Source organism: Camellia sinensis, chromosome 8 (assembly GCF_055761805.1).
Source record: "Camellia sinensis isolate YWXY chromosome 8, ASM5576180v1, whole genome shotgun sequence".
NCBI classification, from domain to species: domain Eukaryota; kingdom Viridiplantae; phylum Streptophyta; class Magnoliopsida; order Ericales; family Theaceae; genus Camellia; species Camellia sinensis.
In genome coordinates this window covers 136162656-136190190 of record NC_138968.1, presented here as the reverse complement: position 1 = coordinate 136190190, position 27535 = coordinate 136162656, and the positions used below count along the sequence as shown (strand labels likewise).

At 38.6% G+C, this 27535-nt stretch overlaps 1 protein-coding gene and 2 pseudogenes across 1 annotated transcript; all 3 read right to left on the bottom strand.

Annotated features, from left to right (window-relative positions):
* Positions 1-5857: 5857 nt before the first annotated feature.
* Positions 5858-7667, bottom strand: LOC114272583 (G-type lectin S-receptor-like serine/threonine-protein kinase SD2-5 pseudogene; annotated as a pseudogene).
* On the bottom strand, positions 7395-9219 carry LOC145798086 (uncharacterized). Its single transcript, XM_082885553.1, has 2 exons — positions 8583-9219; positions 7395-7474 (listed from the first exon to the last, which is right to left on the bottom strand). The coding sequence occupies exons 1-2, from the start codon at positions 9217-9219 to the stop codon at positions 7395-7397; spliced, it is 717 nt and encodes a 238-aa protein (XP_082741679.1).
* Positions 9220-13913: 4694 nt separating this feature from the next.
* Positions 13914-14324, bottom strand: LOC114266922 (PLASMODESMATA CALLOSE-BINDING PROTEIN 2 pseudogene; annotated as a pseudogene).
* Between the last annotated feature and the right edge of the window lie 13211 nt (positions 14325-27535).

Genomic DNA, 27535 nt, shown 5'->3' with positions numbered 1-27535 from the left:
TATATCTCCAAACACAGTTTAGTTCTTACTATTGTGTTCATTTTGGCCCTGAACAACCTGGTCTTTCATGAGTGCTCTAAAGACTTGTAGCCTTTCACAAATTTTATAGAACCGGTCCAGTTCACACTCACATAGGTGATTCTTATGAAGAGTATCCTGCCATACTCCACTAGGTTTACCTATATATAAGAATCATTAAAAGTTTTACTTAACCTAAAACGCTGCAGACATCACTATTTCATCATAGAAATGGGTAGGAGTTAGACTCCCCAGTGATCCTTCTGAGTCATTCACAACTCGGTTGTCCCTTTGAACCTAGATCTTGGGATCTCCAGTCAACTAGGTTGGGTTGCCGTTGTGGTAATTCTTATTTAATAGGCTTAAGTCCCATTCCCCTCGATGAATTCTCAACTAACTCTCTTGCTAACCCTTTGGTTAGTGGATCCGCTATGTTGTCTTTAGACTTAACATATTCTATGCAAATAATTCCATTAGAGAGTAGTTATCTCACGGTGTTATGTCGACGACGAATGTGTCGTGACTTACCATTATACATATGACTCTGTGCTCTACCTATAGCTGATTGACTATCGCAATGTATGCATATAGCAGGCACCGGTTTTGGCCATATTGGAATATCTTCAAGGAAGTGGCAAAGCCATTCTGCTTCTTTCCCTGCTTTGTCTAAAGCTATGAATTCTGATTCCATAGTAGATCTAGTAATACAAGTATGTTTGGAAGATTTCCAAGATACAACCGCCCCACCAAGAGTAAAGACATACCCACTGGTGGACTTCGAGTCTCTAGTATCCGATATCCAATTTGCATCACAGTATCCTTCAAGTACTGCTGGATATCTAGTAAAATTCAGCCCAATGTTACGAGTAAATTGAAGATATCTTAGAACCCTTATAATTGCTTTCCAGTGTTCTACTCCTGGGTTACTCGTATATCTACTTAATTTACTTACTGCATAAGCTATATCTGGGCGAGTGCAGTTCATCAAGTACATTAAGCTTCCAATAATTTGGGCATACTCTAATTGAGAAATATTTTCCTGTACATTCTTATAAAGATACAAATTAACATCTACAGGTGTTCTAGCAAGATGATCATCATCTTTGCTGAATTTGTTAAGTATTTTCTTAATGTAATGAGATTGTGACAAAGCATAACCTTCTGATGTTTTGGTAATTTTCATACCAATAATTACATCAGCAATGCCCATGTCCTTCATGTCAAAATGTTTATTCAACATTTTCTTGGTAGTTTTAATCATGTCATTATTACTACCAATGATGAGTATATCATCTACATAAAGACATACAATGACAAAACATTTGTCTGTGTTTTTAATATAAACACATTTGTCACACTCATTAATTTTAAATCCATTTGACATCATTGCCTTGTCAAATTTCTCATGCCACTACTTTGGCGCTTGTTTTAAACCATATAATGATTTAACCAATTTACACACTTTCTTTTCTTTTCTTTTCCGGAAACAGAAAAACCTTCTGGTTGTTCCATGTAAATTTCTTCATTTAACTCACCATTTAAGAAAGCGGTTTTCACATCCATTTGATGAATTTTTAGATTGTATAGAGATGTAATGGCAATTAGCATTCTAATGGATGTTATTCTAGTAATCGGTGAGTATGTGTCAAAGTAATCAAGACCTTCTTTTTGTCTAAATCCTTTGACCACAAGTCTTGCCTTGTACTTGTCAATTGATCCATCCGCTTTCATTTTCCTTTTGAAAATCTACTTGTACCCAAGAGGTTTACAACCTGGTGGCAAGTCCACTAATTCCCAAGTGTGATTTTGTAAAATGGATTCAACTTCACTGTTGACAGCTTTTTTCCATAAAAGAGCCTCAGGACTGGACATAGCCTCTTTATAAGTTAAAGGCTCATTTTCTAACAAATATGTTAGAAAATCTGGACCAAAAGATTTTGAGATTCTAGCACGTTTACTACGCCTAGGTTCCTCTTCCTCATTTTGGTCTAACTCTTGTTCTTGATCATGTTCTTGATCCTTACTAGTAATAGCATCAAAAGATCTTTTATTGTTACTAGTCTCTTGTCCAGTCTTATTTGGAAATACATGTTCAAAGAAAGATGCATTCTGAGATTCAATAATAGTATTTACATGCATTTCGGAATGTTCTGATTTATGAATCAAAAACCGATATGCACTACTATTCTTGGCATAACCAATGAAAATGCAATCAATGGTCTTAGGACCTATCTTAGTCTTTTTAGGACTAGGAATAGCCACTTTAGCCAAACACCCCCACACTTTTAAGTATTTGTACGATGGTACTCTTCCATGCCACAATTCATAAGGTGTTTGATTTATTTTTTTTCGGGGTACTTTATTAAGTATATAATTAGCAGAAAGTATTGCTTCCCCCCACAAGTTCTGAGATAATCCAGAACTTATTAACATGGCATTCATCATTTATTGTAAAGTCCTATTTTTCCTTTCAGCAATTCCATTTTGCTGAGGTGAGTAAGGTGCGGTGGTTTGATGAATTATTCCATGTTTCTTACAAAATTCACCAAAAGGTAATTCATATTCACCACCTCTATCACTTCTAAGTTTCTTGATTTTCTTACCAAGTTGATTTTCAACTTCATTCTTATATTGAATGAAAGTTTCCAAAGCTTCATCCTTGGTTCGAATTAAATAAACATAACTATATCTAGTATAGTCATCTATAAAAGTGATAACATACTTTTTCCCACCTCTGGTTTGCATTGATTTAAAATCACAAATGTCACTATGAATTAATTCAAGTGGTTCCGTACTTCTTTCAATTGAATGAAAAAGAGTTTTAGATAATTTTGCCTCAACACAAATTTCACATTTATGATTTGAATCAATGTCAAATTTAGGTAAACATTCCATATTAATTAATCTACGTAAAGACCCATAATTAACATGCCCTAGTCTACCATGCCATAAATTTGAAGACTCAAGCAAGTAAGAAGAAGATGTATTATTATTAATAACTGAGGGTACAACGGTCATTACATTTAACTTGAAAAGGCTATCAGACATGTAACATTTTCCTACATACATCACATTCTTAGTAAGTACAAATTTATTACTCTCAAATACTAGCCTGAACCCATTCTTACTCAACAGAGATCCGGAAACAAGATTCTTGCGAATATCCGGTACATGCAGCACATTGTTGAGAGTGAGTTCCTTTCCAGATGTCATCTTGAGTACAATCTTTCCTTATCCTTCAACTTTGGAAGTTGAGGAGTTACCCATAAAGAGTTGTTCACCATTGTCCACTGTAGAATAAGATGTGAACATCTTTTTGTCGGCACAAATGTGGCGAGTAGCACCAGTGTCCACCCACCATTCTTTAGGATTTCTGACAAGATTTGCCTCGGAAACAACTGCAGAAAGATTGATATCATCTACACTGTTGGAAATATTATCCACTTCGGTCATATGGGCTTGAGCAGGCTCTTTGCTTGTTCTTCTTTTGTTTTTGCCTTTGCTACAACAATCTTTGGCCCGATGTCCCTCTTTGTCACAGATGTAACATTTGCCATTAAACTTGTACTTTTTATTATCCCCCCCTTTAGAGCCTTGTGATGAACTTTCTCCGGAAGATTTTCGTTTCTTGGTTTTTGAAGCATGTTCCACCACATTTGCCTTAGACTCCATAGGATGCTTACTAGCCCGCTTTTCAGAATTGCGGTTGTCCTCCTCAATCCTCAAACGCACAATTAATTCTTCCATAGAAATTTATGTGAGCTTGTGTTTGAGGTAGTTCTTGAATTCCTTCCAGCCTTTTGGTAATTTTTCAATTAAGGCTGCAACTTGGAAAGATTCACTGAGAGACATGCCTTCTGCGTGAATGTCATGCAGAATGAGTTGGAAATCTTGAGCTTGGCTGATCACAGTTTTTGAATCAACCATTACAAAATTCAAGAATCTGCCAACCACAAATTTCTTTGAGCCGGCATCTTCCGTTTTGTACTTTTTCTCCAACGATTTCCAAAGTTCCTTTGCTGTCTTGATAGGACTGTAGACGTTGTATAATGTGTTGTCAAGTCCGTTCAAGATGTAGTTCCGGCAAAGGAAATCGGCATGTTTCCAGGCATCTACCGCAACAACCACTTGCCAGTCGGTTTCATCCTCTTTCGGGATACGAGCATCTTCACGGAGGAAACGAGCTAGGTTTAGAGTTGTAAGATAGAACAACATTTTTTGTTGTCATCTTTTAAAGTCAGCTCCTGAGAACTTCTTTGGCTTCTCTCCATGATTTATTGGTATTGTCACCACAGGAGAGGGGGTTGGTGCAATTGCAGCAACCACAGTAGTTCTTGTTTGGGCATTTGTTTCAGTAGCCATCAATTCTAATTTATAAAACAAAATTATAATTAGAATTTACACTACACAGAAAATTAAACCAAATTCACAGAATTAAATTCTGTAAAAATAAAAGAAACAAGAATGTAACTTTTATTTTCCAATTAATTTGGAAATAAAATAAAATTTTATTCAACCAAATTAATTCTACACGGGAAATTAAATTCTGTAAAATAAAAGAAATAAGAAAATAACTTTTATTTTTCAATTAATTTGGAAATAAAATAAAATTTTATTCAACCAAATTAATTTCACACAGGAAATTAAATTCTGTAAAAATAAAAGAAATAAGAAAATAACATTTATTTTTTAATTAATTTGGAAATAAAATAAAATTTTATATAACCAAATTAATTCCACACAGAAAAATTAAATTCTGTAAAATAAAAGAAATAAGAAAATAACTTTTATTTTTCAATTAATTTGGAAATAAAATAAAATTTTATTCAACCAAATTAATTCCACACCGAAAATTAATTTCAGTAACACTTCAATAATTAAAATACTGAAACAGAATTTTAATTAATGAAAACTCAGAAAATAATTTCTAAAACCCAAAGTTAATTTTCTAACAAAATTCCACAAAAATATATTCTGAATTGTTAATGACACCAGTATCGTACTACTAGTTGTCAAAGAAAATAGACAGTATATTACTACTATCTGTCAAATAGCATATAATTACTATTTGTTTTTCCAACCAGAATATTATTTTGTAAATCCACAGAAAATAATTTTCTTAAAAGAAGAAAGAGAAAAGGAAACAAACGAAAAAATTTTGTAAACAGAATAAATTCGATTGTGTCTTAAGATTGTTGGAACAATCTTCTGTGTAAGTAAAATAAATAGAAACTAATTCAAACAAAATAAAATAAAACTTACAAAATTTATTTTGTAGAACCGAATAAATAATTAAAAACCAAGTCGAGTGTGTGACACTTTGTCCTTAAGATAGATTCGCCCTGTTACGGTGTTTACGGTTATGTGGCATCTATCTCCCAGGATACAATGATCTTCACAAATTTGTAGTAGCACTTTAACCAAATTTGTTCGGCGAACTAGAACCTTGTGTTCTATAACTCTCTGAATTTTATTCTAAATCTAATATGAAGAATAAAGGACGCAAGAGAGCAAAATGAAGGCAAGGAAAATAAATTTTCAGAATTCATCAAAATTGGAATGGGGCTGCATTTATATAGGCTTTGTTGGCACCTATTCAATTTGAATAGAAAATGTATGAAGAAGGGACATAAACCTTCCTTTAAAATAAAGAGATACCATAAAAGGTTTGCACACTTTCATTCAAATGGAGGTTTGACCCTTCCTTTAAAACAAAACAACACCATGAAAGGTTACACCCTTTCATTTAAAATGGAATCTATTTCAATTCATAACTACCTCTTTATAAATTTTCCAACAGAGCAATCAGCAAAAAAATGTTCGTTGAAGTCTCATTTCTTTACCTCGGTCCAGACAAAGCTGATGGAAACAATGGAGTAGTGGCAACACCAGTGGCATGCTCTTGTTGACCTGCAGCGACAATTGATCTTGGTATCACTGGATTTGTGAAGTTAAAATCCAAGTTGTTTTCAACATCAACGAAACCCTCCAAGACCTTAACCACCACTGACATGGAAGGCCTTTTGGAAAAATCACTTTGTAGACACCACAAAGCAACCCTCATCATCTCCACAACTTCTGTACTATGTAACTGCATTTCATCATTGCCTTTATCAACAATATCGATCAATCGTTCCTCCTCGGCTTTTATTTTAAATAGACTTAGTAAATGCATATCTTCCTCGGGTTGAGACCTATCCAAATTTTTCCGCCCACACAACATTTCCAAGACCACAACACCAAAGCTATAGACATCTACTTTCTCAGTGATAATTGAGCTCAACCATTTGGGAGCCAAATAGCCTGGTGTTCCCCTCAAAGTTGTTACAACTTGGCTTTGGTCCTTATCAATTAGTTTTGACAATCCGAAATCAGATATTTTTGGATTGAAGTATTCATCTAAGAGGATGTTTTGGGGTTTGACATCCAAGTGAAATATTTTTTGTCTGCAATATTCATGGAGATAGGCTAGACCCTTGGCTATATCCATGATGATCTTTTTTTCTGGATTGCCACCCAAGTGTGAGCTCTTGGTGCTTTTGGAAAATCCATTTATCCAAGGATCCATTGGACATGTACTCGTAAATTAGAAGTCGATATGATTTTTCAACACAAAATCCAATTAACATGGTGAATGTTGCCTATTGTCTCAACTTCAGGTAAGAATGACTTCTTAACTTGACCAAAACCATTGAGGCGCTTCATTGCTACATTAGTGCCATCGCTTAATGTCCTTTGAAACAGTGACCCAAATCCTCCTTCCCCGAGCATATGATTGAAATTGTTTGTCATGGCTCTCAATTCTTCGTAAGAGAATCTAGTAGGCATCCCTGGTACTTGATCCACAAAGAACTCATCAAAATCCTCAAACTCTTGTTTCTTTTTGAAAAGGAAAATGCAAGAGGCAACCACAAAAAATACACCAAAGAAAGCTCCGAAACTGGAACCCAATATAATCGTGACTTGTCCTGATTTCTTTTGAGGAGAATTTGTTGGTGGAGGAATTGTGACTTGTCCTGATTTCTTTTGAGGAGAATTTGTTGGTGGAGGAATATGATATTGTGCAGTTGGAGATTTCTGCACTGTAAGAAATATCTCATCCCTTCCCTCATTATTTATGAGAGAAAACACTTCCGACAATAAAAAGCAAGCGTTCAAATCATATGCAAAGAAAGCAGCTTTGCATGAACAGTTTTTCAAGCAATTCATTTTGCAATCCTCTAACCCTGTTTGTTCACTCAAGTGGTATTTGTTTGTGATGCGTGCGTTAGAGTAAAAGTAACTAGTATTCTTAAGCCCCAAAAGGGTTTGATATTGAGAATTGTTACAAGAAATGGGTGTAACAAGGGATCATCCAAGGTTGGGTAGACTACCATTTAATTGCCTGAAAGTGTTGTTGTCGGTGACTTCCTCAAGACAACTGCATTGTCCATTTGAAGAACAAATGCCGTAATTGCTACACGCCATTGGATAACCACAGTCACTAATACCTGATGCCAGCAGATCAGCCACCACATTCTAATTCGATCCATCCCACTCATAAGCCATCAAATGCCCATCAGGATCCAACCTTATGAACTGAGCTGATGATGATGATGCAACACGGATTAGTTGCCCGTTGAAGCTTTCATTCTCGAATTTGACATAATCCTTATTGAGAGGGTAATTTTTGGTAAAAATGGGGCCGAGCTGTGAGATGGACTTTGTGGCCCAAAGTACGAAGGACAGGTTAGCAAGGCCCAATAGGAATGTAAAAGTTACTCCGGTCAGACTGAGAAAGTTACTTCGGTCGGGGTGATGAAGTTACTCCGGTCAGGGTGATGAAGTTACTCCGGCCCAGGAGAGGTGTTGAGTTACTTCGGTCCTTGCAGTTAAACCGGTCTCAGAGATATTCCGGTTATAAGGTATTCCGGTTAGATCGGTCGGAATGGTACAACTCGATGGAGCGGTCCGAACACACCATGGTTCATGTATGGGAGAACCGAGGTATGGTGTAGCAAGAAGAACCGAACTAAGGATAGTTCGGCCTACTCTGTGGCTCAGCATAGCCAGGTTTATCTCGGTCGTATGGTAGTTCGGCCATAACCATCCCACTTGGTTTAAGCAGTGGGGGGGGGGTGTAAAAGGATAAGCATTATCCTTTAGGAGTATGAATCCTAGGAGGACTCTGCATGGAGAAATAAAAGTCCTACTAGGATTGTGCCACTCGAAATCTATAAAAGCTCACAAGCATCACCTTGGAGGAGGTAACAAAACAGAACACAACATAGCTTTTGCTTTCTGAGAACATTGAGCTTTGTCTATTTGTCAAGTTTTCTGACTTAGGCATCGGAGAGGTTTCCGGCACACACCCGCCGGCTAGCTCACGTTTGTGTTTTCAGGTGATAAAGCGACGTCGTACGGAGAAGCGTGGACTTAGTCAACAGGATTATACGAGAAGATATATTTCTTTCCTGTACACTTATCTATATAGGATTCAAAATAGGACCAGGGTGGATTGGATTCTACATAAGCTGACAGATAGGAAGAATGAGGATCGAATTGAACAGCAAGAGAAAACAAACCTTGACTCCAGTTTGATGCTGATGTACTGGAGGTGAGCTTCTGCCCACCAACCAAACGCTGGCCAACAAGTAAAGAGTCAGCTGGGTGATCGAAAGACTGCCAAACCGTTGCATTGTTTCGATCAAAGAGGACCAGATTTCCATCTTCAGTCAAGTTTAAGCCTGAGACAGAGTAATTTCCTCCGCCAGGGTACGTAGACCAGACAGAAGTGCCATCGGAGTCTGACAAAGTCAAGTTTCCATCCTGAGTGAGTTGCAAGGTTGCGTTAAGTTTTACAGGATGGTTTCTATTAGCCGACCAAACTAGTTGCGGGGCATTTGTTATTGCATCTTGTTCAATGGAAGTTTGTTTTTGGATGAGGACACCAACGATGCAGGCAGTGCATGCAAAATCGCAACAGAAGGCGAGAGAAAAACGCGATCGAAGGCCTCTTCGAAATAGGATTGGTCTCCATAAAAAGTCTAAAGCTTTGATGAACGGTAGGGGACCGTCATTAATGGTCCATGAAGTGGACACAGTGGCAATTGAATAATCCACAGGCTGGGCATTCACCAAGTGGAGTGAGGAGGAACACATGAGAGATGTTAAAACCAGAACAATAGCACAACACCAACAACTCCTCGGTTGATCATCCATTACAGCTTTTGCTTATTAGAATGATAGACAAACACAATGGGGACCTCCTTGGACGTGTTGTTGGAACATATATACTTATGAATTTCTGTAGCTAAAAAAAAAAACTCTAATGCTGTGTTTGGTTGGGGGATTTGAGAATAGATTTGGAAAGGGAAATGGAAAAAGTAGGTGAAATGTGAATAAAATATATCTATATTTCACCTAATATGTGAATAAAATATATCTATATTTCACCTAATTTCACACATTTTCCCTTTCCAAATCTATTCCTAAATCCCCTAACCAAACACAACGTAAGAAAAGAGATAAAGCAGGTTCAAGTACGTTTGGAATGATATCCACCCCACATATTGGGTCGGTAAAGAACAAGATGTGGAAAAGTATATGAAAATGCTATTCACTGTAAAATTTTGTCTCGAATTTTACTCCGAAAATCAGATGAATGGCGTAGATACCTAGAATAATTATGGTCTGTAAATATATTTTAATTTTTTAAATATTTTTTCTGAGTTACAATCAGTGTTTTTGGTTTTAATTTTTTGGATTCAATTTTTTAAAAATTGAGTTTTTTATTTTTCATTTTTTTTTGTTTTTAGTGAATATTTTTAAAATTTTAAGTAATTTTTTTACTTTCTTAGATGCACCGTACTTAAATGTATCTAGAAAATAAAATATTTGTAAACAAATATTTTTAAAAATCAATAAATACACAAGAATATGAAAAATATACTGAATTCTCGTATTATTCTTCTTCTTTTTTTTGTATTTTTGGTATTTAGTAAATTTTTTTTAAAAAAATACAAATATTATACTTTTTAAGTGTATTTATGTTAAGTGTATCTAATTTTTTTTTAAAAAAATGCTCACAAATATTTTTAAAAATTTAATAAAAACAAAAAAATATGAAAAATAAAAAAATTTAATAATCTAAAAAGTAAATTTTAGAAATCAAAACCAAAGAATGAATATTATTGAAAAGTATATATATTTTCTTCACCAATTTTACTTTGTGCTTGAGATATTTCCTTCCTACTAATCATTGGTAACACGCTTTTCGAGTCAACGATGTGCGTGTCTACCTCATAATTTTGTTTTTCTTGCATATTCGGATTAATTACATTATTAAAATACCCTCAACTATTAGTAATATCACTTCACTTTATTTATTTATAAATTCGTATTGACCAATTCAATTATAAAAATCATACAAATACATTCTTTTCCGAAGTGATTTGGAGGATTCCGATTTTAACCCGACCCTTTTTGCACTTGGACTCGGGTTTCTTGGTTCCAAGTTGTTGTTTATATCCTACTTCTCTTGTATCTCCTTAAATTTGGCTTTAAGATTGTTGTGGTTGCGTTTGGGACATGTTGCTTGCTTGATTTCTAAACTCTTATTGCCAGAATTTTGCTCCTCTGCTCCAGCGGTACTTCTTGCGCTCAAGCATGATTTGTGAACTCTCAGTATTTTGCAAGTTTGCAAAACTACTGGAAGAGTGCGTTCTATGCTTGAGCGGATTTTTCTGCGCTCAAGCGGTCTTAACTCGAGCGGCCCTTCTTTCGCTCAAGCGTTGGTCTGTTGTTTGTAAAACTACTAGGAGTGTGCATCCTGCGCTCGAACATCACCTCTTGCGCTCGAGCGGAACGACTTATTGTGTCAGACGTTCGAGTGTCAACTTTTGTGCTCAAGCGTATTGTGCGCATATCAAACAACTACATTTTTCATCACTTTTTCATCTCTTTCTCTCTGTAAAACATTTCAAAACTCTAGATCTTGAGCTTCTTTCTACATTTTCACCTAGATACGTTGCTTTCTCTACCCTAGTGTCTTTGGAAAAAAAAAAAAATAGAGCATCTCAAGAGCTCCATTTTGATCCGAACAAAAGTTGGCTTCGGCATCTTTGAGGTTTTCTCCTTGCTTTGCTCGTCTTTTAACTTTGAGGTAGGGATTTTCTACATTCTCTTATGATTTTTAACTTAATTATGTTGAGTGTGCAAATAATGTTGAGGATTTTAGACAAACCTAGGTAGTGTTTGGTAGAGTTTTCTAAATATAATTTGAAAATAGGAGTTGTATTTTGAGTTTGTGAGTTTTGGAATTATGATTTGAGTGTGAAAAATTTGTTTGGTGAATGAGTTTTGAATTGAGTGGGAAATTTTCGATGTGACATATGATATTTGATACAAAAACTTACAACTCATAACCAAACATACAATTCAAAATTCTATTCAAAGCTCATAAAAAAATTTAAAAATTCGAAAAATATTTTTTTATTGAATATATAAAAATTAACATGTGTCACTTGCACAAAAAAAAAAAAAATGTACTGTTTCGGTCAACAAGCTAAACGACCTATGGGACGTCCAGTGGGACGACTGGTTAGCCCAAATTTTTTCGCCTTAGACAGAGTTTTCAAAATTGAATGTGGAATTAACTTTTGAAAACCGTAAACAAACATCAAACGCAAATAAGGGATATAAATATATTTAGAAAATACAACCAAACACAGCCCTAGGATTTTGGTTTTGTAACGCCTCCAAAATAATACAATAAAGATAACTTCATATGCTGAATAAATATGAGAAACAACATACTTTCGTACATCAGAGTTTACTATTTAACAAACAATTAAATGCCATGTAGGTTTACATCTTTCTAAGTCATTGCTTGGTTACACAACTTGAGTCTCGCTCATTACATCTTAAGCCCTTAGCTTTACAAATACCAACATACACACATAACAAGACATAATTAAGAAGCTCTTGCTTCCCTAAAATCCATCCACGCTATTGCTTTGGAGGAAACACCTCATCTGCACCTGAAAATGGTATTCCCATATAAGGTGAGCCAACTGCCCAGTAGAAATAATCTAACACAATTTATGAAGTTTAGCAAAGTTATAAATACCACGTACATAAACAATATCGATGTGGAAGCATCCACAAGGCCTGCATATCTATATACCACAAAAACCAATCTTATTCCATTTTCTTTCAATTCATTTCCAATTCATATGTACTACTCAATTCATGAGTTAAATTCATTATCTTTCAACAACCAAAATGAGACTACAACTCAATGGTTTTCCAATTATGCAAAACACATATAAACACTTCAAACTTTGCCATTTTACGGATATTTCGTCCGAAGGAATCGGCACCCATTTATACTTTCTCAAATATGCCATTTTACGGATATTTTGTCCGAAGGACCCGACACCTATTTATATTTTCTCAAATATGCCATTTTACGGATACTTCGTCCGAATGACTCGGCACCCATTTATATATAAAATTTCGGGTCTTTCACCCAAGATACTCCGGCCAACTTGCTTTAAATGGAGTCCATCCCCTTTCTCCTCCCAAACAATTATACATATGCAATGTATTTATAAACATAATCATATATGGAGTACATTTCCTATCTCCTCCCAATAAACATAAATATACAATGTATTTATAGTACGGTCATATTCAATGACAACCATTCAATAGATTAGTATTAAATCGCCTAATCCTCATACAATTTCTACAACAATCATGACTATCTCTTACCGATAGCCCAATACATTTATCTCTAGACATATATTAAATCTCAAGATAAATAATTATTTAAAATTTTCAAAGGTGTGAGATAATACATAACCAATTTCACCACCTATATAAATAACCATCCAATTTAACATATTCAATATTAATTCCAATTATTTATACAAAATAATCATTTTATCAAATTAGGGCAAAAATCTCCATTTTTCCAACATTGACTCAAACACCCAAAATCAACTATTTTGGTACACATGATCTTATATTCAAACCACATACTCATTTACCTCATATTCATTAAAAATCCCTATTTTCATTTCACACCAAAATCTTAGATTTGTCCAAATCACAATCAAATCTCATTATCTATACACAATAGCAAATAACTAAGTTAAAAATCATATTAAAGTGTAGAAAATCCCTACCTTAAGTTTTAAAGAGGAAACAAGCAAAAATCAAAATATTCGATTTTGTCGAATTTTGATCTCCACGGATCAAAATGTTGCTCTCGCCAAACTCTTCATTTTGGTCTCAACAACATGGGTCTGAAGTTCACTACAAGTGTCCCTTTTGCTTCTTATCACCCGTGCTTTCGTCACTCTTATTCCTAGAACTCCTAGTTGTGAATTAAGAACTCCACTAGACATGCCGACATCAATATGCCACACGCTACAATTGTATGTACGATTGGCTCCTGTAGTTTCCCCACCACATTGCTTTAGCACCTAAAACTTGCACTGACCCCTCAAGAATGGATTGAATCTGATTAATCTGATGTCCATTTAGATCAGATATGTCTCTTGAGTACAAATGATTCCAAACAACACTATTATAACCCTTAGTGGCTATAAAGAAGGTTTTTGGACTATCGTCTCTCTCATTGAGACCTCCCATCCAATTAGATACTTCCCTATTCATCCTCTCTATACCAAAGGTTGCATGATGAGGGAGAAGGTCACCATGAAAGAAGACCCAATCATTAACTTTAAGAACTACAGCATGTCGTGCCAACTCACATGCCAGCGGACCCCAGGTCTTAGCAGAGTTGATCTGGCAATCACCCCATGTTGCCGCTGTCCTACACTTTGACTTGTGGTAGGAGTAACCTGCTTGTATTTTCCTTGGCAAAGTGAACACGCATGAACAGATCAGCACTGTGCTTTTGCTGGAGGTGGATATAAAGTTCTAGCTGCTGCATAGGCATTGAACTTCACAAATCCATAACTGGGGTCAGTTCTGGTGACGGTGGCGGTGTCGGAGAAGTCGCAGCTGCCAGGGGCATTGCCCCTGCGCTGGTAGTAGCTGTTAAAAGCATAGGAAACGTGGGACTGAAGCGTGTTTGGAAGGTAACACAGCCCTGACGACTGAATCGGCGCGCAGTCTGCTCTGGCGCCGCACGCATAGTCCAGTGCCGTCTGCAGAGCCTGGTCGCTGGCGTCGCTTTTCGTCATGCACCATGTGGCTTCAACTCTGCCACCGTTGTTGGTGGAGAGAGACAGATCCATCAGGAAGAGGACTGGCATCGCCACCACCACTACCACCTCTAACAGTGATGCCATGGCCGAAAGTTATATGGGTTGCTGGAAGAGGAGGACTACTAACGTGGCTACAAAGCAAGACACAGAGAGAGAGAGAGAGAGAAGTTGGGTGGGTGTTGTGTGTGTTGCTCTTTTCTTTCTTTATCCTTTCAGACGTGTGGGGAGATGGCTAGAGGAGTGTTCATAATAGCATTATACACCTGTAACTCCATTACTACAAATCAATCCATATGCTGCTTTTCGGTGCTACTAACTAATCATGATGTTGAGCAATTGTTAAAGAATAGCTATAGTGTAGGTGTTGGGTCCTATTTTATTCCTCGAGCAAGGATCCTCTAAAGTGATTTTTATTTAAAGTTTCTTAGAGTGCTACATTGTGTGGTTGAGATTTACTGGCAAGTCACATCAGAAATGTGGTTGAGATTTACTGGCAAGTCACATCAATTTTTCTGATGTGACTTGCTAGTAAATCTCAACCACACAATGTAGCACTCTAGGAAACTTTAGGAAAATTTCACTCTAGAGGATCCTTGGTGTTATTCCTCCCCCTAAAAACTTTCCAATTGCCTTGCAAGCAAATAATATCTATTCATGCTGACCATACATGCCAAACAATCACCATCACATTTTTTTTTTCTGTTATTTTATTTTATCTTATTTTATTTTATTTGGGTCTTTACAGGTTTAAAATCAAAAGAGAAGTTTTCAAATGAAGGTATTGAAAATGATTATGGGTGTAGATGTGAGTAGTGGCGGAGTCAAGAAATTAAATCAGAGGGGTCATTTATTAATTACAATATTAAAAATTTTTATAAAAATATTTCACATAAATTTTTACCATTAACTTCAAGAAAAATAATAATAATAATAATAATAATAATAATAATTAGTGTATTTAGTTTTAGTTTTCTGATCAGTTTTCTGAAAACTAGTGAATATTTTTTTTTAGTGAATATTTTTTAAATTTTAAACAATTTTTTTTACTTTTTTAGAAGCACATTACTTAGATATGTATCCAAATAGTAAAATATTTGGAAAATATTTTAAAAAATTAGTAAATACACAAAAATACAAAAAATGTATTGAATTTTCATATTATTTTTATATTTTTTGGTATTTAGTGTATTTTTTAAAGATTTTTTTTCACAAATATTATACTTTTTAGGTATATTTATGTTAGGTGTGTCTAAAAATTAAAAAAAATTATTGAAAACATTAAAATACGAAAAATAAAAATGTAGAATTTTTTAAAAACTGTTTTCTGAAAACTAGAACCAAATAAGCTAAATATTATTTGTAATTAGTGTATCATGGACAATATTAGAAAAAGTCATTGATATAAAGTTTTAAAATAAATTATATAATGATAAAGTAATTTTTTATACAAAATATGCGTAAAAATTCAATATAATAGATACACCACGTCATCATTAACATGTGATATCTCAAATCAATAGTAAAGAAGCACATGGAGAATAAACGCTACATGTCAAATGTATCTAACAATTCAATAAATTCTATATTTTCATTGAGATTAATTATGCTTGCATGTCAATAGTGATAGACATCACCATTATATTGGAATTTTCATAGATAATAATATCGTAATCACTTTATATAGCGATCCCGATTTTCCCTTCTTTGTTTATTGTACTCCGGACTCGGTTCCGTGGGTGTGTTTTTTTTTTATTCTCATTCCCATCCTTTATTCTTTATATTTGAGTCTTAGGTTATGTTGGGCAGGTCTGAAACAGGTTGGTTGTGTTTGGAAACCAAAAGTTGATGTCCAGATTTTGGCCTTCACGCTCGAGCGGGGCTTTTGGCGCTCGACCGGGCCTTTTGCTTTTGCTCCTCCGCTCAAGCGGGAATTCTGACGCTCGAGCGGGATTATTCATCTCTCAGTATTTTTGTTTTGCAGGTCATCGGACGCTCGAGCATCCACTTTTACGCTCGAGCGGGGACCTTCGTCTACAAAACTTCTGGAAGCGTGCATTCGACGCTCGAGCGGCGCTTTTCACGCTCGAGCGTAAGTCTGTGTCTGACGCTCGAGCGGGGTGTTCCACGCTCGAGCGGACTGTTTATTATATCAGTTCAAATTTTAGCTTTTTGAATCACTTTTTCGAGCCATTCTCTCTCTCTAGCTTTTCAAAACCCTATTTTGAGAGCTCCTCTCTCTAGAACTCTCTCTCTCTCTCTCTACATTTTGATCTTGGTTTAGTGTAACCCAACCCTTGTACCTTCATTAAAGTGGTAGAGCTTTGCAAAACCTCCGTTTGGATCCGAAAATTTTTGGGTTTGGAGCACCTCCGAATTTCTTCATCATCACCTTTGGGTCTCTCCACTTGAGGTAGGGATAACTACTCATATTTATGGTCTTTGACATAAACATGTAGTCATTTTGATTTAATGTTGTAGTTGGAAAATTTTGGGTGTTAGGGTTTCAAATCTTGAAATGTGTAAAGGGGGGTTTTTGTTCCTTTGAACTATACACGTGTAATTGGGTCTCAAAATGAGGTTATTGATGTCCATTGAGGATATTTGGACCTTTGGGTCAATATTGAGAAAAAGGGAAATACCTTAGTTGGGTTTAATTGGATCATTAGTGTAATTAATGACATTAAGTGTGAGAATGTGAAATTGGTTTATAAATAATGAAATTGGGAAAGTATGAGAGGGAATGGTGTGGTTGGATTGATTAATCACTCATCTATGAAGATGTTGATAATTTATCTGTTTAGAAATAATTGCTTTGGGCTATCGGTGGAGGATAGTCTTGATTGTTGTAGACACTGCATGATGATTAGGCGAATTAAAACTAATAAATTGAATGTGTCATTGAATATGACGGATGGAATAACACATTTAATATGTGCTTTGCTTGATCATTGTATATGATAAGTGTTTAATACATTGTATATGTATGCTGTTTGGAAGGAGATAGGGGATGTACTCCACGGTTTGGGAGGAGATAGGGGATGTACTCCTAAACTGGACGTTTGGGAGGAGATAGGGGATAGACTCCAGTGATAACTAAGTTGGCTGGAGTATCTAGGGTGAAAGTCCCGAAATTCTAATTGCGTTTGCGTAACGTAGATAAATTGAAGTATTGAAATGACAATGATATGAGTTGTAGTCTCATTTGAAATTGAAGTATTGTTGATGTGAGTTGTAGTCTCCTTATATACTGTCTGGATGAACAGAGAACCGTAATTATGATTTGGTTTGGATTATGAAATGGAAAAGGATGGAAATCATATGTATATATGCATCTATGTTTATGGATTGATTATGAAAGGGATGTACGTTTGTTTATATGAGTTAAATATTTATCAAATGCTAATGTTTTAGTTATTGCTCATATTATGTTTAGCATATCTTTACTGGGCGTTGGCTCACCCTATATGGGACATCATTTTCAGGTGTAGGTGATATGCCGCCTCCAAGGTCATAGCTTAGAAGGTTTAGGAGTTGAAGACTCTTTTGGTTATTTTTAGTTATTTGGGTGTTACATGTAAATTCAAGCCAAGGGCTTAATGTGCTTCGAGTTAGTACTCTCTTTTTGTGACCAAGTGTTGGCTTGGAAAGTTATAAGCCCCTAGGGCATTTACTTTTGTTGTCAACATGTAATACTTTTGTAATGAATACTCTGATAAATAGAAAGATGTTCATTTCTCTTATGTCTATACATGTCAAAAAGGTTGGGTTTATATGTATTATTTTGAGGGCGTTACAACTTGGTATCAGAGCGTACCGGGTTTGAATACTTTGGGTACGTGGGAAGTGGTTAGTACCACAACAAGTTTGTCTCGCTTGTTAGAGACTTAGATGTAATGTTATGTACTTATGTGACAACATGTTTACGTAACTGTATGTGTATGAGATTTAGTTTCTAGGATGTTGATTGGATCCTTGGGTTTTTGGTAGTACTGTTGGAAAAGCACTTGATCAATGCTGTTTCTAACCGGAACTCTAGCAATGCCACGGGACCGTCATTATCCGGAAATGAAGTTCGTAAGTGCTTATGTGATTATGTGCTTATGTAGAATGAATTACTATTGTCCAATGCTTTAGGATGCGAGTGAGATAGCTTCGACACATTTGTGAATGTGCTAATGTTTTCGTTACCTTTATTAGGATGTCAGGACGAGGACGTGGTGGTAGGCGAGGTAGGCCTAGGAGGCAGGAGATGCCTATATCGGATGAGATTCCGGTACAGCAGGAGGGTGTTGGTCAGGCCAATGTGGCCGAGCCAGTAGGTCAACAGGCCATGAGCACCTTAGCCCGCGAGATAATAGGAGCTTTGAGGGAATCCATGTACATTCTTAGGGCTGAGAATCAAGTCCAGGCCCATGTGATTGAGGCAGGGCCTTCTTTTCTGAAGAGAGAGTTTTTCCGGTCTAACCCAGACGATTTTCTAGGGGATCCTAAGGAGCCACTTAAGGCTGATGAGTGGCTTGAGCAGATGACGAAGACGTTTGAGATGCTTGGCATCAAAGACGGGGCTTTGAAGGTGACCTTGGTGTCTTTCCAGCTGAAGGGAGACGCGGGTCAGTGGTGGAAGTTTGTGCGGGGTCATATTGGAGGAACTTAAGAGGCTTTCGTTGGTGCCTTTCAAGAGAAGTTTCAGTCTTCCGCTGTCAGGGAGAAGTTGAGGGATCAGTTCTGTCTACTCAAGCAGCTGAGTACACCAGTGGCCGAGTTTGAGGCCGTATTTACTAGTTTATCTAGATTTGCACCTGAGCTAGTGGCGTCTGAGGAACGCCATTGTCTTGAGTTTGAGAAGAAGCTGAGACACAGGCTCAAGACTAGGGTTGTTGGGTCCATGACTCGGGAGTATGGACGCCTTCTGGATATTGCGGCACATCTTGAAATTATTATGCAGGAGGAGGAGGAGAGGATGAGGGGCTCCAAGAGGAGTCAGGATGGCCAGGGGGACGGTAGAAGGCAGATGGGTTCTCACCCTCAGCAGTCCCAGGGTGCTTTTGCGAGATCTACCTTTCCAGTGCTGAGTTCAGGCTCTGGGAGAGGCAGTCAGGGAGACATTACTTGTTACAAATGTGGTCAGCTGGGCCACAAGTCTCCAGCTTGCCCGCAGAGGGGAGGAGGGCAGAGAGCAGCTTCATTTTCGGCTCGACCTCAGAGCCAGAGTCAGGGCAAAGGTCAGCCACTCTCTTATTACAAGTGTGGTCAGGCAAGGCACCTGAAGAGGTTCTGCCCGCAGTTGATTGGCACATCTGGTGCATCTGGGTCGAGGCAGAGTTATCAGCCAGCCCAGTCTGTTCAGGCCTCGAGGGCCAATCAGGGAGCCTCATCGTCTCAGTCTGTACAGCAGTCTTTTGCTCCGAGAGGTGAGTAGGTAAATTAGAGACCTTCACGGCGTGTTTATGCTATTACCGCGCAGGATCTTGTACCGACTCCATTTGTTGTGAGAGGTACCTTTTTGTTTTGCAACTCGGTTGCCAATGTGTTGATTGATACGAGTGCATCTGCTGCATTTTCATCTGTTTTGGGGTTGGAGTTGGCGCAATTAGCATCTCTTATTTGTGTTGTATCACCTGTTGGGGGTGAATTGATTTTGAAACAAAGGTGTCGGGGCTGTGATATAGAGGTCGCCGACCGTCGGCTTCCATTTTCTTTTGTAGTTATGGCTATGTCAGGTTTTGATGTAATTTTGGGTATGGACTGGTTATCGTCATACCGGGCTGTTATTGATTGTTACTGCCAGAGGGTCACTATATGTACCTTGAGCGGGGATTGTTTCCATTTCTTGGGGGATCGGGTTGGTAGTGTGTTGCCACCAGTATATGATCCGCAAGGGCGGAGTGAGCTTAGTGGTCTTCTCGCTAGCTTTATGAGTAGTGAGTATGATGAGATCCAGATTGAGTTACCTAGGGTGGTTTGTGAGTACTCAGACGTTTTTCCCGAGGACCTTGTTAGTTTACCACCTCATCGAGAGATTGAGTTCTCTATTGACTTAGTGCCTGGCATGGCACCGTATCGTTTTGCCCCAGCCGAGCTGAGTGAGTTGAAGATTCAACTCCAGGAGTTGCTAGATAAGGGTTTTATCTGCCCTAGTACTTCGTTGTGGGGAGCACTGGCCCTCTTTGCTAAAAAGAAAGATGGTGCCTTGAGACTTTGTATTGATTACCAGAAATTGAATCGGGCTACGGTTAAGAACAAGTACCTTATACCCCGTATAGATGAGTTATTTGACCAGTTGAATGGGTCCCGTTGTTTCTCCAAGATATATTTGAGATCGGGTTACCATCAATTGAGGGCAGGGAGGAGGATATCCCAAAGACGGCATTCCGTACGCGGTATGGCCATTATGAGTTTCTGGTGATGCCTTTTGGGCTCACCAATGCACCGGCAGTGTTTATGGACTTGATGAACCGGATATTCCAGGAATTCTTGGATCGTTTCATGGTCGTTTTTGTGGATGACATTCTGATTTATTCACCTTCGGAGGAGCAGCACGAGGAACACTTGAGAGTGGTGCTTGAGTTGCTTAGAGCCCATAAGTTGTATGCTAAGTTTGGGAAATGTGAGTTCTAGCTAAGAGAGGTTAACTTCTTAGGCTATGTAGTCTCCGGGGAAGGGGTGTCTATTGATACATCCAAGATTGAGGCAGTGCAAGATTAGGCACAACCTAAGAGTGTTTTTGAGATCCGCAATTTTCTGGGATTGGCCGGTTATTACCGTCGATTTGTGAAAGATTTCTCCAGGCTAGCTTCGCTTTTGACTAGATTGATGCGAAAAGGGGTCAAGTTTGTGTGGAGTGAGACTTGTGAAAAGTCGTTCCAAGGGTTGAAAGTTAGACTTACCACCGCTCCAGTGTTAATTATTCCCGAGAGGGGTTTGGGTTATGCGATTTATTGTGATGCTTCACGAGAGGGTTTGGGTTGTGTGTTGATGCAAGATGGGAAAGTGGTAGCCTATGGCTCACGACAGTTGAAAATACACGAGAGGAATTACCCTACACACGACCTAGAGTTAGCAGCTGTGATTTTTGTCTTGAAGATGTGGAGGCACTACCTTTATGGTGAGAGATTCGAGGTGTTCTCGGATCTTAAGAGTCTGAAATATCTGTTTACATAGAAAGACTTGAACTTGAGGCAGAGGAGGTGGATGGAATTTATTGAGGATTACGACTTCGAGTTGTATTACCATCCGGGGAAGGCCAATGTTGTGGCCGATGCCCTTAGCAGGAAATCCATTAGTGATGTAGCTTGTATAGCCGTCCGGGAGTGGGAGATGTTGGGTGCACTTGGCGAGTTTAATTTGCTTCTGGGTGAATCTGTTGAGGCTGCGGCCTTATTTTCTGTAGTTGCGCAGCCTACACTTGTGAATCGAGTATTAGAGGCACAGAGAGGCGACCTTGAGATAGAATCCCTCCGGGAGAAAATCTCCAGTGGGAAGGTTGAGAAGGGTTTGACTGTGTATCCCAACCTGAGTGTGAGGTACCGAGACCGTCTGTTTGTGTCGGAGTCTTGCCAAGAGGAGGTACTCCGAGAGTTTCACCATTCACGCCTTGCGGTGCATCCGGGAGGCACTAAGATGTATCGTGATTTGGGTCGCCAGTTTTGGTGGCGGGGTATGAAGAAAGATGTGGCAGTTTTTGTATCTAAGTGCCTTACTTGTCAGCAAGTGAAGGTCGAACATCAGAGGTCAGCGGGTTTGTTGCAACCCTTGCCTATAGCTGAGTGGAAATGGGAGCATGTCACGATGGACTTCGTTGTAGGTCTTCCGAGGACTCAGCGGGGTAGTGATGCTATTTGGGTGGTTGTAGACCGGTTTACTAAGTCGACGCACTTTATCCCTATGCGCGTGAGAGATTCGGTAGATCATCTTGCCGACTTGTATATTCGGGACATAGTAAGGTTACACGGGGTCCCAGTGTCGATCGTCTCAAATAGAGATCCGTATTTTACTGCTAGGTTGTGGCAAAGTTTGCAAAGTGCCTTGGGCACTAGGTTGATCTTTAGCACGGCTTATCATCCTCAGACTGACGGGCAGTTCGAGTGTAACAACCCTCGTCACTGTTTACCGAATAACCACCGTTTACCGTTAAACTGAACTGATTATGACTGCTAATCGAACTGAATGAAATACTGAACTGACTGATTGAAAACTGGAACTGAATTAACTGAGCATGTCTATTGTATTGCATTTTTATCTGTTCGCTTGATTGATTATCTGTTGGTATTTTAGTGTTTAAATTGCTAATTGAAGGTCTTATCGGCGGCCGAACCAGAAATTGATTAGTGTTTTATGATCATTGTAATTAATGTGATTTCATGGTATAATTATCTGAAAACTGATTAGGTATGATTAAATTAGATTAAAATGAGTTAATTACATGAGTTGGCCTTATTTTACAACCTTGCCACTTAAGTGGCCCACTACTTGAATCATCTTTGAGTCTCATTACACTCATACACACACATTCCATCAGCTCATTCCTTAGACTTAACCGACCAAGAGAGGGAGAGGGAGAGAAATTGAGTTCTACCTTGTGAATTGCTTGGAAATTGAAGAAATTGTTGAAGAGATTGCATTTTTGAGCCCCTTCTTGAACTACAAGACTTAAGGTAGCTCCATTGTCTTCTTGTTCATGTTTTGAGTTGATTCTTGCATGGTTAGAGCTAAGTTGAGGTCTAGAGCCAACTTATGGCTCAAATTGTTGTGTCGAAGCTTATTTGTTGCATGCATGTACATATATTGAAGTTTTGAGGTTGTAGTTCATAATTCCTCACATGCATGTCCATGTTTTGAGAGTAGTTCATGAAATCATCTTGTTATGGAAAGAATTGGCTCCTTAGAGCATCAATTTGAGCTTTGAAATAAGTTGAATTCATGCGTGTCATGTTTGAAGTATTGTTCTTGAAATTGGTTTGAGTTTGGGTTTGAATTAAACACCCTTGGGCTTTGATTTCTCAAAATTGAGCTTGGAAACATGTTATGCTAAGTGTTTACAAATGTTTTCTGGAAATTCAGCCCAAGAGGTCGAGTTTTTATGCATCAAAACTTGGTTTTGGCTTGGAGGTGCAATCTGGGTTTTCCAGATTTTGCATTTCCGCTCGAGCGGGGAAAGTGACGCTCGAGTGTGGAATCCGAGCATCCAGCATTTCTCTGCACTGTTTTACAGTCCGCTCGAGCGGAGTATTGGGCGCTCGAGCGGAGTCATGTGTCTCAAGCTCGAGCGGGCGTCGAGCGGAGATTTCACCCATCCAGTACTTTTACAGTACGCTCAAGTGGGAAAGTTTACGCTCGAGCGTGTACCTTTGTTGCATGACCGCTCGAGCGGGGAAACCTGCGCTCGAGCGGGACTCTGTTTTTCTGAAAATTCCGAAACTGTTTTCTGATCACATCTTTTCATCCTCATCCCATCCTAGGCATTCCTAGGCCTAGTTTAAGACATCTTAAGGAGGATATAGATGTAGGACGCACCGAGGCAAATTAGGGATTAAGTTATGTTATTTCCCAACTGTGTAGCTTAGTGTATTCAATCTGTTAACTGTGTAGGGTTGGCGACTGGGGAGACACGCTCTAGCATACTGTAGCCCAAACTCTGTGAGTAACGATTGTGTAAAGATATGTTCAAAATGATTATCTTCTGAACAATTGAACTATACTGCTTTCTGAACTGTTTACTGTTAACTGATTGAATGGATGTCCTATATTCTGAATTGTATTGTGGCATCCTTAGCACCAACTGTTTACTGTTACTGTTACAGAGATCTCTGTCGGTTCCCTCGTTGGAACCACTACTGTTTACTGACTGATGGCCATCATTACTGTTCGGTCTTTTAAGACCTACTGTTTACTGTACTGCTATGCTATGGATGTACCACATATCACTGACTGACTGAATGACTGAAATACTGTTTAAATGAACTGTTTTCATACTGTAAGGGCATTCATTCTTAACCTCTTTACACATTATGTTATTCACTGGGCTTTAGCTCACTGCTCATATATATATGTAGGTGTGCAGGCACCAGACCGCGGCTAGGAGCGTCAGGGTTACTCCAGTTTTGTCAAGCCAGCCTATGTGCCTCACTGCGAGGTTCCGAGCCTATTGTGTTAAGGCTTAGGGGCGTTTTACGAATCCCCCTTCTGCACCGTCCCACTGTTCTGTATAGACTGAATGTTTTCTGTACTGTTATGTAGGGTTGAGTCCCTAGTCTGAATGATTGTAAATATTGTGCATACTGTTCTGTACTGTTTACGTATAAATGTATGAAAAATCTTTTTGGCATACAGACTGTCACAGCTCATTGGACATTGTTTCTTTACTGTATTGGCTTCCGCCAGGCCCTGTACTCTGTTTTACTGTATTATTGTTCTGCAGGCCTTCGGTAATCTCGGATTACTGGCCGGTTACGGTACTAAACCCATAGGGCCGGGTTTGGGCTGTGACAGAGTGGTATCAGAGCGATACTTACCACGAGTTATACCGCACACACGTGTCCAAATGAGCTATAGGGTGTCCTAGAAAGTAATAGGGCATCTCATGAGCATGAAAAGTGTGTGGTTATGTTACGACTGAATACGTGTTGATGAGATAACTGTCTAAATATGCAACTGTTTATGTTACAATTGTTATAACCGTTATAACTGCTTATAGTGAAATGGACAATGCGAATGAACCTGAATCCTCATCTACCGAGGCAAGAATGGAAAGAATGGAAAGAATGATAGAACTGATAACTGCTAGACTTGAACAACAACAGAAGCAACATCCCCCATCTCCTCATCCTCCGGTACAGCCGGAACCTAATGCGAATGTGAATGATGGGGATATTATTGCTCTCACCCATAAATTCAGCAAGATGAAACTGCCATCCTTTCAGGGAGGACTGGAACCGTTAAAGGCTGAAGCTTGGGTGCTTGAAACAGAAAAACTATTTGAAGTGTTTCCGTGCTCAGAAGCGAATAAAGTATTGTTAGCTACCTTCACCCTACAAGAAGAAGCTAGAAGGTGGTGGATGTTGATCCGCGATACAAATACCGTTCTGACTTGGGCTCAATTCAAGGGAGCCTTCTTTGAAAAGTACTTCCCTCAGTGTGTTAGGGACAGGAAAGTAACTGAGTTTGAACAGCTGAGACAGGGCACCACGTCTGTTGCCGAATATGAAACCAAATTTACTGAACTTGCCCGTTATGCACCACACATGGTGGATACTGAGTATAAGAAGGCCAGAAAATTTGAAGGCGGCCTTAATGTTGCAATACTTGACCGAATAAATGTTTTGAAACTACCGACTTTTGTGGGTGTTCTCGACCGGGCATTGATGGCCGAGTCGAACATTGCAGCAGTGAAACAATCTGAAGCACCAACAACTGAATGGCATGGAAAAAGGCAGGGTTTCAAATTCAAGAAAGGCAAGCACAACCCGACCAACAAGAAACAGAATACGGGGTCAACAACTAGCCCCAGCCAAGGGAGTGGGTTCATTCCACCCTGCTCTGTATGTGGCAACAAGCACAAGGGGGTTTGTCACAAATTATCTGGAGCCTGTTACAGGTGTGGCAAAGTGGGCCACATGGTTAAAGATTGCCCTTCTGCTCCTCAGGGCAATAGCAAAGCTGCAGCCAGCGGCGCAGCATCAAACGCTCCACCAAAATCGAACCCTAAAGCTACCGGGAAAGAGCCTGTGAGGCAAGGCCGAGTGTTCGCACTAGTACCGGGAGATGTGCAGAATACCGAGACCGTTGTGTCAGGTATTCTCTCTATTTGTACACAAAATGCATATGTATTGATTGATTCGGGGTCTACGCATTCAAATGTGTCGCATGCTTTCTCACGGAAATTGAATAGACCCTTGGAACCCATGAACTATCTGTTAGCTGTATCATCACCCGTAGGAGGATCTATGACCTGTGCATATATGTATCCTGCTTGTGAAATTATTGTTGGAGATGCACATCTGTTTATTGATTTACTGCCACTGAACATTGATCATTTTGACGTAATATTGGGGATGGACTGGTTAACGAAATATCATGCCACCATAGACTGTGTGACGAAACAAGTAGTTTTCCGTCCGCCTGGTCTACCTAAATTTGTGTTTAATGGGGTTGGAGTAGTACCTCCCCCGTATCTGATTTCATCTGTGAAAGCTGTTAAACTGATTAGAAAGGGGTGTAAAGGGTATCTGTGTTCTGTACTGACTGTATCTACTAATGATAATGCTAATATGAACTGTATTCCTATAGTCAGAGAATTCCCAGATGTTTTTCTAGACAATTTGCCAGGGGATTTGATTGACAGGGAGATTGAGTTTACTGTTGACGTGGTTCCCGGAACACAGCCAGTTTCTAAAGCCCCTTACCGAATGGCTCCAACTGAACTGAAGGAGTTGAAAGTGCAATTGCAAGAACTGTTAGACAAAGAAGTTTATCAGGCCCAGTACTTCACCATGGGGTGCACCGGTTTTGTTTGTAAAGAAGAAAGATGGCTCGCTGAGACTGTGTATTGATTACCGTGAATTGAACAAGGTAACTGTGAAAAATAAATACCCATTGCCACGTATTGATGATTTATCTGATCAGTTACAGGGTGCACAAGTGTTTTCCAAGATTGATCTCAGATCAGGGTACCATCAACTGAAGGTTAAACCGGAGGACATTGATAAAACTGCTTTTAGAACGAGGTATGGACATTACGAATTTTTGGTTATGCCTTTTGGAGTCACGAATGCCCCTGCTGCTTTTATGGACCTCATGAACAGAATTTTTAAACCATACCTTGACGATTTCATTGTAGTATTTATTGATGACATATTGATTTACTCTAAAAGTACAGAACAACATGAACATCATCTGAGACTTGCCCTGCAGACCCTAAGAGAACAAAAACTGTATGCTAAACTGTCTAAATGTGAATTTTGGCTTGACCATGTTATGTTTTTGGGGCATGTTGTTAGCAAAAATGAAATTTCTATTGATCCGCAGAAAATTGAAGCTGTAGTGAACTGGCCCAGACCAACAAATGTGACTGAAGTCCGAAACTTTTTGGGATTGGCTGGATATTACAGAAGATTTGTCAGAGATTTCTCCAAAATTGCCCTACCATTGACTCAACTGACTCAGAAGGGGACATCATTTGACTGGACTGACCAAAGGGAATCAGCATTCCAAGAGTTGAAAACTCGACTAGTGACTGCACCGGTTTTGACCTTACCTTCAGGTACGGATGGTTATACTATATTTAGTGATGCTTCTCA